General features: G+C 41.9%; 1 protein-coding gene across 1 annotated transcript in view; it reads left to right on the top strand.

Annotated features, from left to right (window-relative positions):
* Positions 1-560: 560 nt before the first annotated feature.
* The window catches only part of RASGRF2 (Ras protein specific guanine nucleotide releasing factor 2), a 153,401-nt gene continuing 135,120 nt past the window's right edge, over positions 561-18,841 (top strand). Inside the window, exon 1 of the mRNA XM_084505164.1 lies at positions 561-1,021. Coding sequence (XP_084361290.1) covers positions 737-1,021 — 285 coding nt within the window. The 5' untranslated portion in view covers positions 561-736. The remainder of the gene's footprint in view (positions 1,022-18,841) is intronic.

Raw genomic sequence — 18,841 nt, 5'->3', positions numbered from 1 at the left:
TCCGCTGGGTCCCGGCGGGGGGCACGGAGCCAAGTCCGGGTCTGGCCCCGCCGAGAGCACGGCCGGGGGCTGCCCTGCGGGGCTCGCCGAGCCCCGGGGGCTGCGGGGCGGAAAAAAAAGAGGGGCTCCCGGCGGGGTGGGGGCTCCCCGGGGTGGTGGTGGTGGTCCTGGGGGTGGTGGTCCCGCAGCTCTCGCCTCCTCCTCCTCGCCCCTAAGAGCAGCCGCGGGTGTCGGGGGCGGCTCCCGGCTCCTGCTCTGACCCCAAAACGAAGCGGGCAGACCCCGCGGGCGGACCCCCGTGGAGGGGTTTTCGCAGGGAGCAGCCAGCACCGGCTCCGACGACCCCCCTGCGGACCCCGGTCCCCCCCTCCTCCCCACCTCCCTCCCCCCCGGTGCCCGCTCCGCAACCGCGCCGCCCCCGCGGGGAGGGACCGTGCGCTGCGGCGGCGACTTTGCTCTTTAAATCGCTCGGATTTAAAGCGGATTACGGCTCATCCCCCCCCCGGGACTCCCCCCACCGCCACCACCGCCACCACCACCACCTCTCCACACGTGACGGAGCGGCCCCGAAGGGGGCACCCCCCTCCCTTTTCTCTCTCCCCCCGTCCCCCCCCTCCCCTACCCTCCGCCGCCCGGCCCCGACGCCGGGGCGGAGCTCGGGGTGCGGGGCTCGGGGCTCGGGGGGCCGGGGAGCGCCCGTGGGTGCCCGTCCGATGCCGGGCGGCTGCGGGCCACCATGCAGAAGAGCGTGCGGTACAACGAGGGGCACGCCCTGTACCTGGCGCTGCTGGCCCGCAAGGAGGGCACCAAGCGCGGCTACCTGAGCAAGAAGGCGGCCGAGGCCAGCCGCTGGCACGACAAGTGGTTCGCCCTCTACCAGAACGTGCTCTTCTACTTCGAGAGCGAGCAGAGCGCCCGGCCCGCCGGCATGTACATGCTGGAGGGATGCAGCTGCGAGCGGGCGCCCGTCCCCAAGGGAGCCGCCGCCGGCAGCGCCAGGGAGGCGGCGCTGGACAAGCAGGTAAGAGGCGGGGGGGCCCCCCGGGACCCCCCTGGGGCTGCCCCGGGGTCGGTGGGGACGCCGCTGGCCGGAGGTGCCCGGAGGTGCCGCGGGGGCTGCGGGAGCGGCCGCGGGGATGAGCGCCCCGAGGGCACGGCCGGAGGTGGCTCCCGAGCAATGTGCGGTTGGCGGCGTCGTGGGGAGGTTTTTGGGAGCCCGGGCGGCCTGTCCCGGCTCCGGTCCCCGCGCTGGAGGAGCCGAGCAGGAGCCAGAGGGTGCGGGGGGCTGCGGGGAGGGCGGCATCCAGGCGGCTCCTGACGGTGGTGGCCGGAAAGCGACGCGGGCACGGGGCAGCTTCCAGCCCCTGAGCGGGCACTGTAGCCGTGCCAGGGGAGCTGCTAACCTTGCTCCGTGCCCGTGGGCTTCTCTGCCTTCAGAACTTGTGTGCTAAAGCGGGACGAGAAATGGTTAAGCGCACTCCGTCCCGCGGCGACGCGTGCGGCGGCTCTGGCTGCCCCGAGGTGTGCTGCTGCGAGCGGCGATGAGCGGGGCTCCCGGGATCCCCCGGATCAAATTAAAGGCCGAATATTTCCCTGTCTGCTTTACGTTGGCTTGGTGCGCTTGTTTATTGGCAGTGTTGTTTAAACTAGGGCTTGACTAAGGGAACTGTGTGAAAACAATGCCTTTCGCTATCTGTTCTCTGGGAATCTTAAATTGTGCTTTTATAGTGATGGATGCCTGTGTTGTTTGTAATTACATTTAGCGTTGCAGAGGCAAAATAATTACGTGAGAGCGAGCTGAAATTTGCTTTGCTTTAAACATCAACTATGTTTACATCTTTAAAAATGCTATTAGACTAATAGTCTGCTATTAAAGAGCCAGAAGAACACTGTTCTTTTGTTGATTTCTTTATATCCTTCTCCCCATTCACTTGATGCAGAATAAAACTTTCAAGTGTTAGTTTGCAGATGTTAACTCTTTAAAGCACACACTTGTTTGTATACTCATGCAGACAGAAACATCTGCTAAGGTGTTCAGGAAACTCCCCCAGTGATTAAAACTAATCAATAACAAGAATGAGAAAATATTTAAAAATTAATCAGTCCTTTTTATTCCGAAAACATGATCATATTCTTACAGGAGTAAAGTAATAAAACGTGAGCTTTCAGTCTGATAATGGAAGACATTTATTTTAATCTGATCAGATAATCAGATGATAATGAAAACTCAGCATTACACATGTTAACTGCTGGTGGTGTAAGAACAGTGCTTTGATTTAACCACACAAATGCATTAATGGAATGAAAAAAAAATAAAATAGAAGTTTTATGTCACTTTTTCATGAAGCAGATCTACCTTCCCCGAAAGAGAGAGAAAGAAAAATAAACTCTTGTGTTAATTACTCGGGTAGTTTAGACACTGGAGTGATTTGTACTATGGAATTACACAAGTAAGGGAGAGAGAGTTAGAAGAATTAATTACACATGAGTTTCATTGACATCTTTGGAGTGATTATTTGGAAAAACAGTGCATTGTCTTTAAGTTAAGTAAGTGGTGATTATGGAAAACACATGCAAAAAAATAAAATAAAATTGTTTTCCTTAACTCACAGCTCATGTTCATTTTAGTTTGATTTGCTTCGGTATTGCTTGGCAAGACATATGTCAGAAAAAATCTCTGCTGAGAAGTTTTTGGAGTTGAGTGGGGAGAGAGCTGGCACCATACTTTGGTATACAGGAGACCGTGCTTCAGTCAGCAGACGCATTCAGGTTTGGGTATCTGGCTCCCAACAGGCACAGCAGCTTAATTATTGCATGCTGAGCCACGCTGGTGCTGTTAACTCTTCCAACAGTCTGCCATAGGGAACATTAAAGTGTTACAGGAACGACAACTCTGTTTTGTGGAAGATGCCAAATACCTTCATAAGATTTGTCAGTTCCATTAAAATATTAAAAACTATTAAAAATTGTTATGACAATGTATTATTATTATTATTATTATTATTAGTAGTAGTAGTAGTAGTAGTAGTAGTATTTTCTCTTTTACCTCTAGATATTAGTGGACTGTTTTTCAGCATCCTTCAGGATGATATTTTCAAAGCAATTTCTTTAAAAGTACAGTACATTTCTTAATATTAAGAAATTGCGTAGTGCATGAATCTGTTGATATTCTGTGAATGCGGCATTGAACTAAGCATGCTGTACATATTCATGTTTTTTTAGGGAGAGCTTTTATTTAAAAATAAAAACTGTTTTAATCTCCCTCAAAATTTATCAGAGTTTTTGTAAATGCCAAGCAGCTGTTGCTGTCTACTCTGATTTTATTTCAAAATAATTTCAGGAAAAAAAAATATTGAAAGAGCAATTGTGTGGAAGAAGCTTTGTTTCAAAAGAGCAAATTATGACATGAAAATATTACATTTGAAGAACTTAAATTCTGATGTTAAAATGCTTCTCCCCACAGGAGCCACGGACTGTAAACAAGTGCAGCCCCAACAACAACTACTCCTTTATGACCATGAGAGTGTAGGTGATAATGAATTTCATTTTTTCTATCAGAAATTCTGGAAGGAGATTGGCTGTGTATCAGTGAGTGGCTTGTTTCTTTCAAGAGTAAAATAAAGTGCCTAAAAAGTAAGCTTTCTTCAGTGTATCACAGGAGACTGGCACTCGTTACTTTGCAAGTTCATTATTTTATTTTTTTTTTAAAGAATGATGGAAATGTGTAACGGAATACAGATATTACTATTTTGATTGCATTCAGAGGAGACCTGTATTTTAGCTTGTTTCATAACTATAGATTTTACACAGCAAAATGCTCGGATATAGTTACTAATAACTGTCCTAGTGTATTTAAGCTTGTGAATTTGCTATGATTTGAGCAGACTCTGTTCTTTGTATCTTTCCTACAATAATCTTCCTCCCACTTAGGAAAATTAAATGCAGTATTAAGTCCATGTCCCCACAGATTAACAGAATCCAATTATTTGAATTTTTACTGCTTACTGTAGATCTGTATTTATTTTATAAAGGACATAGTGGTTTCACAGTGTTTGAAACCTCACTGTTTTACATACATTCATTGAAATAATGAGTGTACCTCTCCTCTAACTCTCTGTGTATAAAACGTAGCAACAACACTTAAAGGTCATTTTAGCTGAAGATTCAATGACTTAAAAGTTCATCTCTTAACCTGCATCAGGCCAAAGAAAAAACCTGTGTCACGCAGCATCCTGTGTCTGATAGACCTTACACATGCTTGAGGAGTGATGTTGTCTTTTTGGCAAGATTTTGGCTTACCAGGTTCAGGTGTAGCATTGTCCGTAAGCCTTACTGCCTTCATGCAGGCACCTAACTTGTCAGATGGTTCCAGTGTGTAGGTCCAGCAGAGAGGCCCACATTTTAGAAACTTCCTTCAGAATTTCAAAAAGGATGGATAAATTTATATCCTCAGTGATATCTCTGGGTCTCTGGGTTGTTCAGATGGCAGTGGTTTTGTAATAGCTAACAGGATAAATAGTGAATAGTGGCGTTGCTTTGAATAAAAGCATTCTTAGAATGAAAAATGTTTTTTCCCCTTTCAATTTTTTTTTTTTTTTTGTGGATAAGTGGTCCGGTGGGAAAGTTTTAAGACATTAATGCTATTGGGAGTAGTGTTTCTGTCAGACCTCCTCATAAAAGATTCTGTAAATGGTTCCTGCGTGAGGATAATTTTGAGGTATCTGGCTCTTACTTTCCCACATAACCGCTGTCCCCTTGCTTGTCATATGTTGACCATTGTAAGACAATACAGTTTGTGAAAAATATATATTTTTTAAAATGACTTTGAGATGCAGTCAAGGAGTAACCAAGAAATGAGTTGCTGACAAGGCTTCCTGCTCAAGGCATGCTGCATTGAAGAGGTTGCCTCTGGCTCCTCATGAAGAGTTGTGAGCTGAATTTACAAAATGCTCTGTGGTCTAAGGCAACAGACAGTAAATAAACAGAAAAGTATAACTCTTGTGATCTCTGAAGTGACTGAACTTTGCTACTTGGTAAATGTTTTTGTAGTTCAATGCCAACCTGTTTGCTTAGTAATGAGCATATTTTAGAAATAAAGAGAACAGAAAATACTATGGCCACATCTACTGCCCGTTTGCCAAAATTTAAGCATTTTTAGACATCTAATTGTAACTCTTGAAAATGAATGTGTCTGGTGTAGTGTTAAGAAAAGAGCTGTTTTTAACTATGCAGAAGTGGCTGACAAATGAATTAGAGACAGAATGAGTTTACTTTTGAAACACCTTCCTCTTAAAAGTTAGTCAAATCCACACAGACATAACTTGGAGAATACTGATGCCATTCAATAGCTAAATATTATTCTTTGGCTACCTTAACCCATGCCAGGTGACTTTGCTCAGGAACTTGAGAATGACTGTTTTCTGTCCTTGAGTGTCAGTCACACTTGAGGGAAAAAGAAAATTGGAAGTGATGGTGGTAAGACCAGAATTTGTGGAGACAAGGTATTATCGAAGAGAAATCATGGTGTAAAGTTCTTAACACTTCTTTGTGAGGTCCTGTAACATCATGAAACATTGCAGCATGTTGTAATGGAAGATCATGCTCCTTAGTTAAGTTGTTGGAGAAAATACTAGATCCCAAGGTAAATGCCATTCAGCAAAGGTATATTAACAGAGATGCTGGGAACTCCCTGTAGCAAAGAAGTGACATATCAGCAAGTGAAAGACTGGAAGCACATAAAATTAGAACTGCATCCCAAAGCATAATGACCAAAAATGTCACATAAATACTTGTTGCGTAAGAATGCGTTCCACCTTCACAGATTTAGACATCCCACAAAGGCTGTACAAAGTGACCAAAACCTACATAGGTACAGCAGTGTAGCTCACACTTAGAACGCAAATATGCAAAATCTATTTAGAGTAATGTTTCATAAGGTTTTGACATGAGTTTTATTCTTTGGTCAGTCTCACAGTCAATGCTAGTGTTTTTTTTTTTTTTTTTCTTTTTTCTTTTCATTTTGTCTCTGAGTTTCTCTTCGCAGAATTGCACACATTTCACTTGATTTGTTTAATTCAACAAAAATAAGACAAAAATTGGAGGAAACAACCAAACAAAAATTCTGAGCATAAAAATAGCAAGTGAGCCCCTAATCTGTGATTGTACTCCATCTATCTTCATTTGCCTGTTTTAACTTTAAAAAAAAAAATTGGTGCTTTCTTCTTCATCATCCACATAGATGTACAATGAATGTAGTTTACTTCTCAGTTGCATGCTACCCATAGTAATTTCTAACTGCATACCAGAAAAAGGGGTCCAGTCAGGGCTTCTCCATTTCTGTAGTAATCAGAAAATATTATTATGGTATTTTTATATTGATATATTATATATTGCAGTGTCATCACTAGCAGCATTTTTCATCAACTTGCTCAGGATTTTCCATCCTAAGAATGTGAGTGTGCAGTAAAATCTGCCTGAGTTTCTCCCTTTGGCCACACATATTATAATTCCCAGTCTTGTCACTTGCGATATGCTGCATTACGAAGTAGTTTGTGCAAAGGGGGAAAGGGACAGGTCTTGTTTTGGTGCAGCCTGATTTGTGATTCTGGGCGTGCGCATCCACCCTGCATCCCTACCGACAGAGATGTCCAACCCAGCCGGTAGCACACCATGTCTGTGCAGAGACCCGATCGCTGCAGCACCTTCTGTCCACCCTGAAAGTGAGTTCTGTGTCCCGCTGTGTCCCTTCAAATGTGGCTTCACCTGAAGGGCAGCCACCCTGGGCACCAGCGTTCTCCACAACTGCATGTTGTGGAATGCATAAATATGAAGCATATGCATAAAAATGCATAAATACGGAGCAGGTTTGCACCACAGAGAACCTCCCCAGCACAGTAGTAAGTCATTAATGTAGCCCGCATGTAGCTGGTGGAGGCAGCGAGATCTGAAAATATCAATCCACAGCTTCTGTCTGTTCTTAGCAACAGATCGTGCTGCTAGCTGTGGTGCACTTCTCTAGATCAACCAATTCAAAGCAGGTTTGATACTGTGGCTGCTGAAGAGTCTGAGGCAACACTAACCCATTTTTCAGTGTGAATGTTCTAAGCTTTCTTTGCTTCCAAAGTAGTGATGTTCAAATTTAGGTACAGTTTGGTAGATCTGATGGGGTGCTATGTGGTTATAATTTATCTGGATTGAAAACAATAACAATAATAGCTTTATTTTATTTTATATTTTTTTCCCCCTGATTTGTCAGTGACAACAGTTCAGGAAGACACTGCCATCAGACTGTTTATATAGATGAAAGAAAATGAGATTCCATGAAGTACCTCTTTTCAATTTTTCTGTCTACCAGCCATTACTGATGCTGAAAATGGAGGGATTTTTTTTTAAAATGGAGGGATTTTTTTTTTTTTTTTTTTTTTTTTTTTTTTTAACACACTGCCTCTGCACTAGATGCCTGGGAACATATGCTTACAATCTAGCTTTCAAAGTTTTACTGACTTGCCAATCCTGTAAGGTTTTCTGTTTTAGGTACAAAATCAGTATATATAAAAGCAGAAGTTTTCCCAACTCAGTCCAGCCATTTCAATGTCTTTGTTGCATTTTCCACGATTTCAGAACCTAACCTTCCCTTCCCTTCCCTTCCCTTCCCTTCCCTTCCCTTCCCTTCCCTTCCCTTCCCTTCCCTTCCCTTCCCTTCCCTTCCCTTCCCTTCCCTTCCCTTCCCTTCCCTTCCCTTCCCTTCCCTTCCCTTCCCTTCCCTTCCCTTCCCTTCCCTTCCCTTCCCTTCCCTTCCCTTCCCTTCCCTTCCCTTCCCTTCCCTTCCCTTCCCTTCCCTTCCCTTCCCTTCCCTTCCCTTCCCCTTCCCTGCCCCTTTCTTTTTCTTTTTCTTTTTCTTTCTTTTTCTTTTTCTTTTTCTTTTTCTTTTTCTTTTTCTTTTTCTTTTTCTTTTTTTTTCTTTTTCTTTTTCTTTTTCTTTTTCTTTTTCTTTTTCTTTTTCTTTTTCTTTTTCTTTTTCTTTTTCTTTTTCTTTTTCTTTTTTTTCTTTTTCTTTTTCTTTTTCTTTTTCTTTTTCTTTTTCTTTTTCTTTTTCTTTTTCTTTTTCTTTTTCTTTTTCTTTTTCTTTTTCTTTTTCTTTTTCTTTTTCTTTTTCTTTTTCTTTTTCTTCTTCTTTTTCTTTTTCTTTCCTTTTTCCCAGCCAGCCATGACATTTGAGTGTTTGTGGATGTAGACAAACTTCCAAATTGTCCCATGCTGGTTGCAAAAACATACTACACTGTTGCTGTTTTCCAATTGATATTTTAGTTTTGTGCTGGATCCTCACATGTTTGAAGTTTAGAAAGATTGCAGAGGATTGTTGGTTATCCAGAGATGTTCATAATTGAACATCCATGGTATGTTCAAACATGACAAGCTTGGAGAAAAGAAGGCTCAGGGATGACCTCATCGTACTTTTCAATTACCTCAAAGGAGGTTGCAGCAAGGTGAGGATCATGCTCTTCTTCCAAGAAGCAAGTGACAGGATGAGGGGAAATGGCCTCAAGTTGCATCAGGGGAGGCTTAGGTTGGATATCAGGAGAAATTTTGTGATATTGGAACGGGCTGCCTGGGGAAGTGGTTGAGTCACCATCCCTGGAGGTCTTCAAGAAATGTGTAGATGTAGAATTTAACAGCATGGTTTAGTGGTGGACTTGTTATTAGTAGGTTAAAGGTTGGACTAGATGATCTTAGAGGTCTTTTCCAACCTGAATGGTTCTATGATTCTATGATTTTTCCTTCTGCTTTCCATTCTCTTCCTCAGCATTCATTAAGTTGTTTCTCCTGTTTCAGCACATGCCAAAGATTTTACTTTCTTCTCTGGAATTGTGGAGATCATGCATAGTGATTTTGACAATATCTCTCTGAAGTCCTCTACAAGGAGTGTGGGAATTTGTTTTTTACTTCATGCATTTGTGGATGTTCAAGCATGACAAGAAAATTGCAACTTTTTTTTTTTTTACTCTAGTCATATTCTCTTCCATTTGGCACACAGAGCAATTTTAGAGAAATATTTCTTCCTAATAAGTTTTTCAGTGAGAGGTTCAAAGTTGTGGGACATCTGCAAAACTCTATTAAGAGACAGAAGGAAGAAAAACTGTCAGAAGAGTGGAGGGATTCAACACCGGTATCTGTGTGATATTGTCACTCGACGTAGAGATATCTGTGTGTACAGATGAAGGGAAGAACAGTACTGAGGCAAATACATGGCTATTGCATTTGATAGCATAAGTATTCTTATCTATTTATAGGGCTTGACAAGGAACATCAGGCAAATGAGGGCTGTGTAATTATGTTCCTGGGCAAGTGTTTGGCCTTATATATGTAATTTGCCAGGTATATTTGTTGATTTTGTGACTGTGAGGTCTTTTTATTGTAGCTTTCTTGCCACAAGAGGAATGTGATGATTGAACGGGATACAGGCTGTGCTGGGGAGTAGTGGAGGGGAGAAGACACAGAAGATCCCGGTGAACTTGTGATCCCAGGTTTTCCTCCTCTTTTCTCCATGCTACATGCCAATGAGGGATGCTTACTGTCATGAGCAGGCAGTGGAAATTACCTGTTGTATTCTGAGCACAAACAGGGCCACAGTTTGTTTAACAGGTTGCTCTTTCTTGACTGAATAACTTTAACACTGCATCTAAAATTCAAGTGGTAAGGTAGATGGGAACTGGACGGGTTGCAAGTAGTTTGATATTGATGCCTGGCCAAACAGGCCAGGACAGAACATGACGCTGTAGTCACTAAATTATATTTCCTTCAGAACTGCCACTGCAATTTGGGAATCTCAAGATTTTTGTGTTGGAAACTCCTAAGTACAAAACCAACTTGAGAGGGAGGTACCTGCCTTCTATCCCTCGAGTGGTTATCCCAGAGCAGGGTAGTGGTCAGCTCCTGCTGTCACAGCATCAGCTCAGTTTGAGGTCCAAGTGCTGGAGCTGAGTCTTTGATCCTGCAGCTGTTCTGTGTAAGTATTAGTGTGTCTTTGCAAGAAGTGTTGTCCTTTTCTGTCTCTTTCGCTTTTCTGTGAACCCAAGGAGATGTGTGCCCAGAGTATATGAACAGACATTAGGGGTACAATATTAAGCACCCAGTAGTCCAAAGAGAACAGAACTGTGGGGATTCTTGAGCAGACTAAAAGTCACACGTTCTTCTCTGTAAGTGTGATCTGCTGTTTCCCTGGAACATGGTCCTTAAGGACAAAGGAGCTAAACAGAGCTGGCAACTCTTTAAGGATGTTCTCCATAGAGCACACAAACTCTCCATCCCCCTGTGTAAGAAAGTGGACAAGAAGGGCAGGAAACTGCGATGACTGAGCATGGACCTGCTGGTCAGACTGAGACAGAAGAAGGAAAGGCACAGGCAGTGGAAGAAGGGACACATGGCCTGAGAAGAGTACAGGGATGTCATCCAGATGTGCAGGGATGGGATCAGGAAAGCCAAGGCACTGAAGTAACTGAGCTTGGCAAGGGATGCAAAAAATAACAAGAAGGGATTCTACAGGTACATCGGCCAGAAAAGAAAGACCAAGAAGAGTGTTACCCCTTTGATAAAGGAGAGCGGAGAACTGGTAACAACAGACATGGTGAAGATTGAGGCACTCAACAAGTTCTTTGTCTCAGACTTCACTGCCAGTCAGGCATCCCATGGCTCTCATTTCCCTGAACCTCTACACAGGGACTGGGGGAATGAAGTCCCTCCCACTGCAAGTGAAGAGCAGGTTTGTGAGCCCCTGATGAAACTGAAGAGATGTGGGGCCCAAATCCATGCATCCCAGGGTCCTGAGGGAACTGGTTGATGGAGTTGCCAAGCCTCTCTCCATCATACCTGAAAACTCTTGGTGGTCAGGTGATGCTACCAGTGACTGGAAAAAGGGAAACATCACTCCTGTTTTTAAAAAATGTAGAAAGGAAGACCTGGGGAACTACAGGCTGGTGAGCCTCATCTCTGTACCTGACGAGATCATGGAACAGATCCTCCTGGAAGCAATGTCAAGGCACATGCAAGATAAGGAGGTGATCCAAGACAGCCAGCGTGGCTTCACCAAGGGCAAATCTTGCCTCACCAATCCGGTGGCCTTCTATGATGGAGTGGCTGCATTAATTGACAAGGGAAGACTGACCGATGTCATCTACCTGGTCTTCTGTAAGGCCTTTGACATGGTCCCACATGACATCCTGATCTCCAAATTGGAGAGATATGGATTGGAATGGTGGAGCATTCAGTGGATAAGGAATTGGCTTGAAGGCTGTAACCAGAGAGTGGTGGTCAATGTCTTTATGTCCAGGTGGGGTCCCTCAGGGCTTCCATCTTGGGACCGGTGCTTTTTAGTGTCTTTATCAATGACATAGACAATGGAATTGAGTGCACCCTCATCAAGTTTTTAGACAACACCGAGCTGAGTGGTGCAGTTGATCCAGCCGAAAGAAGGGATGCCATCTAAAGGGACCTGGAGAAGCTTGAGAATTGGGCCCATATGAACCTAATGAGGTTCAACAAGTCGGAGTGCAAGGTGCTGCAGCTGGGTTGGGACAATCCCAGCTATAAGTACAGACTGGGGGAAGAACTCATTGAGAGCAGCTCTGCAGAGAAGGACTTGAGGTTTCTGGTGGATGAAAAGCTCAACATGAGACAGCAGTGCATGCTTGCAGCCCAGAAGGCCAACTGCACCCTGGACCGCATCAACAGAGGCATGGCCAGCAGGGGAGGTTGGTGATTGTGTGTCTCTGCTCTGCCGTCGTGAAGCCTCACTTGGGGTGCTGTGTCCAGGCCTGGGGCCCCCAGCACCAGGCAGACGTGGACCTGTGGGAGAGGGTCCAGAAGAGAGATGTAAAGATAATCAGAGGGCTGGAGCACCTTTCCTATGAAAAACATCTGAGAGAGCTGGGAATGTTCATCCTGGAGAAGAGAAGTCTCTGGGGAGACCTCATTGCAGCATTTCAATACTTCACGGGAGCTTATAGAAAAGATGGAGAGCAAGTTTTTATATGGGCAGACAGTGGTAGGACAAGGGGGAATGTCTTTAAGAGGGGAGATTTAGATTAGAGGTTAGGAAGATGTTATTCACTCAGAGGGTGGTGAGGCACTGGAACAGGTTGCCCAGAGAAGCTGTGGATGCTCTATCCCTGCCCAAAGCCAGGCTGGATGGGGCTTTGAGCAACCTTGTCTGGTCATAGGTTTCCCTGCCTATGGCAGGGGGGTTGGAACTAGATGGTCTTTAAGGTCCTTTCCAACCCCAGCTGTTCTTCATTTCTGTGATATAAATCTATATTCCAGCAGATCTGTTTCTTTCCTGGGACACCTTTCTCCTAAAGGAGGTAAAAAAAATAAAACACACAAAACAAAACAAAACAAAACAAAACAAAAACCAACCAAACAAAAGAATTGCGATTCTGTTCAGAAGGAGGCCATTTGCTGCAGGGCTTTCTTGTTTTTCCCCTCCTACTCTAAAAATTAGTAGTACATGAGATGTGAGACTGCACAAAAAGAAAGACAATTTCATAGTAAAATTGGGACACCCTCTGCAGGAACTGGATTCTCTCTTATGCTTAGAATCCCTGTGAAATGTTGCACAAATATATACACAAGGTGCCTTACAAGATGTTTTAATTATCTCTCTTTTTGGGGACCCAATAGGAAACAATCAAACAAGAACTGATCTTTATGAAAGTTATCATTAAAACAAATAAAAGTGCCTTCTGAATACAAAACGCTGATGGTTTTTCAGGTCAGGCATCCCAAATTAGTTGCTGTTTCTGAAACCACTGTTTTTTTGTGCTGACCACATTTGCACAAGTGCTTCACAGGCTGTTGTGAAAATAAATGTGTTAATTCTAAGGAAGCATCTGAACGATGTAATGATGAGTGTCATAGGATGGCATATAAAAAGCTTCTGAACTTTGCTAATTAGTCTATAATAAAGTATGGAGATGTGCATTCAAGAATCAAACTCTTGGAAAAACAATCATGCAATAAAATACTGTAATCATTATGTTTGCAAACATGGGACTAAACTAACAATGCACAAGGTGGCCTCAAACATGGCACTTCTCCTGACCTCTGTGTACTTGTCTTTGTAATCTATAATGCCAGAAACTAACACTCAGCTCCCCCCTACCCCCAAAAAAAGAAACATATCTAAACATGAAATTGATTTAAAAATGCATGTAAAAAAAAATGAAGGTTTTTGACCCACATGGAATCAAGCAGATGGAGACAATTCATTTTGCTGCAGATTTCTTATTGTGAAGGGTGTGAGCATGCAGGTCCTAGACTAATTCTTTTCAGATTTGTGTTGCTTGCTGCAGATGGAAGTTTCGTAAGTGCATTACTTGGTGGCCTGAGGGAAAGCCAAGTTAGCTTGTGTCCAGTATTATACAGTCCAAAATGTGCAGCGACCTGAGAGAGCTCTGTCATCAGCAGTATGAATGCTGCTGCAGACCTATGGGGAAGTCATGTCTGCACCAAGTATACTTATATTAAAATGCTTTCAAGAGATTCTTCCCTTTATGCTGTACTGCATTCTTGTAGCTTAGCAGCAGATACCTTGGCTGCATGCCATCAAAGTGAACCAAGTAAAGGCAACCACTCACATGTACGTTCTGATGAAAATTTAGAGTAATGCCAAGTGGTTCCAAGTGAAATAAATAGATAGATTTACCTTCCATAGAAGGACAAAAAATGCAAGTATTTTCCCAGTTCTGATTTTAAATGGTGTTTGTAAAGTTTGTTGACTTTCTGCAAATACCACTTTGTTTTTTTGTTTGTTTGTTTAATTTTATTTTACCTTTACTTCTTTGAAGACCTCTAAATGCGTGCATATCATATGTGTGTTCAGAGGCTGGGTGATGAGGAGTGGAATGGTTGTTTGTATTAGGCATGTCCTGCACGTGTTTTCTGCCTGAGCCCCTCACTGCCTGTGGCCTCCTGGTAAATCAGTTTTTTGACTGCCTTACTTCCTACGGAGCACAGTAGCACAGGCCTAACACTACTTCCCATATGTTAGCATATGGGTAACACCATCTGCATGGGGATATTTGTTTATCCTTGCAGTATTTAAGGGTGTCCATCTGTGGTTTAATGGGTGAGCACAGAAGTGGTTAACAAGTTAGTTGTGAGGTAACGTGTGTATGTTTCTGAATACGGGAGAAACACGATGAGACCTGAGTAGTGCCTTAGTCTAAAACATTCAGCTGGGGTATAATTGCAATTAATGACTTTAAATCCCACTGTTGGGCACATCTTGCCAATCTGTACTGCATGTAAAATGCTCTTGTTAGTCCTGTTGACCTGAATTGCATAACCTCTTATTTTAGTTTGGTTTTGATGCACTTAAATGAAATTGGAGATTCTCTCTCTCTCTCAGCTCCTTCTCTCTCTCTCTTTCTGGTGAAACAGTACCAACTTAATGATTCATAAGAAAATGAGTTATATGCAATTAGACTGTAGTACCTTTTTATGCAGCTTACACTGGAAGGATGTTTCTTCTCTGTTAAGACTATAATCATTGAAATTCATTGCTAGATTAATACTTTATTATTGTACACACATTTGCTTCACCTTCCTGGTGTCCTTATCTTTGAGACTTTCAATTTCGTGGATGCTTTGCTTTGTTTCAGTTTCACACTGCTTGTTCTGTCTTCATGGTCTGATTTCTGCTTTATGAATGCTGAGGCAGTGCTTCTGAGTTACTTCGTGTGCACAGTGCTGGGAGTGCTGCATGAGTTTGCTTAGTCTCCATACTCCTCTCATTCAGTTTATATTAGAAAAAGCTTCAGTATGCTAACAAGAGGGACCACATGAACAAAAACGAGGTACTGTGTAAGCCTTATCTCTTTCCTTGTGTCCATTCTCATGGCTTCCCAAATGCATCGTATCCTTTTTGTCCAAGTGCTGCACTAGCTACCAGGGCAAGACCATTCTACTGCTTGGTCTGCTTGGTCCTTTCTACTGCTGTTTTCAAGGACAGAGGGGAAGTATAGGCAACCAAATCCTTTTATTCCTACAGAGGTGTGGTATACAGAAGGTTACATAAATACAAGATTTTGTGTGATTTACTTAGCTTGCATGCAATAAGTTTGTAAGAAAACAATGTGGTGTAAAATAAATAACCCAATAAATAAGTCCCAAATAACTTGTGGAACAAGGTGTAGATTCTGCCTCTCAGAGCACAGACCTGGTATTTGTAATCTTGCTGGGAACTTGCTTTCACTTGGCACTTCACCTATATCAAGCTTTTGGGGTGTTTTCCTTAATCTGGGCTCCCTGGTGACCACAGTCCACTGAGTGATTCAGCCCCTTAACTTCTTATATCTTGTCTTGGCTAGTCATATTATCAGATTTCTCCACCTTTTAGTAAGGAATTTTTTTCCTTACAACTTTTTTTTTTTCCCTAGAAAATCTAGATTCTAGAAAATCTAGATTCTAGATTTCTAGGATGTAGGAGGTATGTAAGACCTTGGATTGACCTTGTAAGACCTTGGATCAGGCCTTGGATCTGTTGAATCATCTATATGACAAATATAACAGTAAATATTGGGTCTGCTTTTAGATGGCTTAAGACTAAGCTGAATGTCCAGAAGGAGCTTCAATGATTTACTTTGCAAAGGCCACAAAACAATTTCAAATTATTTTGAAAGCAATTCTGATTTTTGTCTCTTTGACTTCCTTGGTGGCATGTGAGAATGGTTAAGTTAGCATAGCAAAAACATGCAGTGTCCAAAGCATCTCACCTTTCAGAACTGTGTTTTTTCACCTTTCCTAATATGTTTAGGTGTTTGGATTTTGACTCTTTACTACAGTGTCTCCATCTGCTGCAAAGCACACCAGTTCTTTCTATGATTTACTCCAGTTTAATTTCAGAATTCAAATTTTAAGGATGCAAGTCTTGGTGACTTTGAATCTATAGTCTTTGAAGACTTCAGGCCATCTACAGTTTTTAAGGCCATCTTATTGCAGTTCAGCAGTATCTAAACTTTTTACTCAGGTGAACACGTGCTCCTGTAGGCGTGAAGACTTGAAGGCTGTAGAACAGTCACAGTGATTGGGAGAGGTGCCTGAAGACTGAAAGAGAGCAGATACTTCCAGAAGGGTAAAGAGGGGGATCCACAGAAATACAGGCTGGTCGGTCTCATGGTGGTCCCTGGAAGATGACTCAGATATCCTCCTGGAAAGCATTTCCAAACACATGAAGACAAGAAGGTGATTGGGAGTGGTCAGCATGGATTTACAAAGTGTAAACCATGCTTGACCAACCTGATAGCCTTCCACAATGAGGTGAATAACTTGGTGGATCAGGGGAAAGCAGTGGGTGTTTCTCACCCCAACTTTACTGGATTGTTTGACACTAGCTGCCATAACATCATCCTCGCAGACAGTTGACAAAGTGTGGGTTAGATAAGAGGCCAATGACGTAGATTAAAACTGGCTGAATGTCCAGGCCTGGCAGACAAGTGATCACTGATGTCAGACCTCCAACCAGGACATTTAGTTAAAAAGAACTGTTGGCCCAAATTATAGATTATTTATTTATTTATTTTATTTGGTAAGGTAAAACTGCAAGGCATCTTATTTCACTTTCTTAAAATTTTTCTCTATGCTTTTTGTCAGGAAGTAAAAACAAGGATGAAAAGAAATATGTATGCCAGGACATTGTTTTAAGTTGCTGTACAGTGATCAGTCTTACTTTTATTTCTCTGAAATAAATTTACTATTGGCTCAGCAGCTCAGCTGGTTTGTTACTGAGAACCATCATAAAAATCAGAATTCTGAATTTATAAGAGTTTTCCGATTAAAAAAGTAAATAAACTTGCCTTTGTCTTTTTGTGTTTGTAATGTGCTTTTTTCTTTCTTTTGCATACGTTAGTGCAGTACATACATATATATGGCATGTATTTTCTACTTAAGTTCTTTTCCATTTTTCTTGGGGAGTGAGGAGATTATTTCCTTTTTAATCATTTCATCTGATTTAAATTTGAAGTAGTCAGTCTGGTTTGGTAAGCATGCTTAAATTGTATCAGGAAAAATTGTGCAACTAGAATAATGTTAACTTTAAACTTTTTGCCCTAATAAGAAGAATGTGATATATCTGTTGCTAACTTGAGCTGAAGTATTTTTTCTTTCTCTTGAGATACTTGGAATATATCCATAGTTCAGCATTTTTCTGCTGTTGTTTTCTCCTTGTGCTGAGTGGTAATAATAAGCAATACTTAGTTTTGCTACTTTGGGAAATGTATCATAGTTTTGGATCTTATTCAGGCTTTTTTTTTTTTTTTTTTTTTTTTTTTTTTTTTTTTTTTATATAGATAGAGAAAGAAGGAAAGAAGGAAAGTTATTCCTAAGCTTTAGTATGTTTAAGAAACTGTCAGAAGGCCTCATGTTGGTCTATTATGTATCTCTGTGTTACACATTTTTGTTACCCTTTTCCTCCCGAGTTTTCAATTGTTGTTTACTTATCAGAAGTGTATATTCAGCTGTATTTATTATTATTTTTTTTTAATCTTCTCCCATCAGGATATATTTGGGGAGCACCTACCCAGTAGTGAAGCTGCATCATGTATAAATCTGGAAAGTCCCCAGGCAAAGTAAAGCATTGTGAAAGTTTATCCTACTCTGTTTACTTTTATAAAAATGCATGAATCATAATTCTTTCATCAAAAGCATAGAACTAAGTATCTCTCCTTGTTATAATTTCACTGGAGTGGATTATGTAAACTATGTGACTTCAGAGTTTAGACTTTTTTAAATTATCAAGTGGGACCAGGTGCCCAATCTTCTCTAAAACTTTTATTAAGGGTTGATCAGCAGTCATTTCTATTTATATTTCCTGATGTTCTTTCTTGATCTGAGGTTATTTTTAGGTAACCTCAGTCAGGAAGGATATGATTGGGGTGGAGTGCTCTGGGAAACATGCCCAATTAATGGAAAACATATTTGGAAGAGAGTTTGGGGATCTTCCAAAGAAGAGCAATCAAATGTAATTGACTCATTTGATTACAAATTCTTATCAGAATCAGTCTGCCCCCTTTACCCTCTTAAAAATACCCTGAATGTTGTCACAGCAAATTATTTTCTTTATCACAATATCCAGTTCTGCATATATTGTATATATGTAACCTGAAGCTTTTACTATGGGTTACTCACGTCTTGAGAATGTCAGTGTATGTGAATTTTTCATTGTTATTTGAGATGTTGGGCTATGTCAAATCTGCTTAAAACACTAGCAGTTTTCTGTGAACTGCCTGAGAACAATAAAAAGCTACTAAGGTAATAATATGGAAAATACCAGTCAAGAGTGGTTTGCATCCTCTCTCATTTGTAACTTTGGGATTAGAACGTGGCAGAGTATGTAATAACGTGATTTTATGGGTGTTTTTCTGTTTTTAAAGTAAGGACTTAAAAGGGAGTAACTAGTTTAGTGAGGTACTTAAAACCCATCCTGCCACTGAGGGTAGGCATATCTGTTTACAGTGTTTATGTCGAAAAAAATATCATAGCACACATTTTTATGGTTATAGCTGTCACTAGATAATAAGAAAAAAATATAAATCCTAAAAAACCCACACATTTCTTCTTTGTCTTTCTACCAGAAAATCAAGACTGGCACTAACCAGGCTCACCTCCTTGTCTCTTTTCTTGTCTGCCCCTTTTCCCTTACACATGTATTCCCTCATACAGGTAGCTGTATGAGGTATCTTGGATCTCTTAGTGGCTCAAAATACTATTTAATAGGCAACAGCAATTGCAGAATTTTATTATGTAGATGTTGTTATCTGTTCCTTAAGCCATCTCCTCTAGTAAACTG

The sequence above is a fragment of the Aythya ferina genome (genome assembly GCF_964211825.1).
Source record: "Aythya ferina genome assembly, chromosome: Z".
Taxonomy (NCBI): domain Eukaryota; kingdom Metazoa; phylum Chordata; class Aves; order Anseriformes; family Anatidae; genus Aythya; species Aythya ferina.
This window is presented reverse-complemented; position numbering and strand designations above follow the sequence as displayed.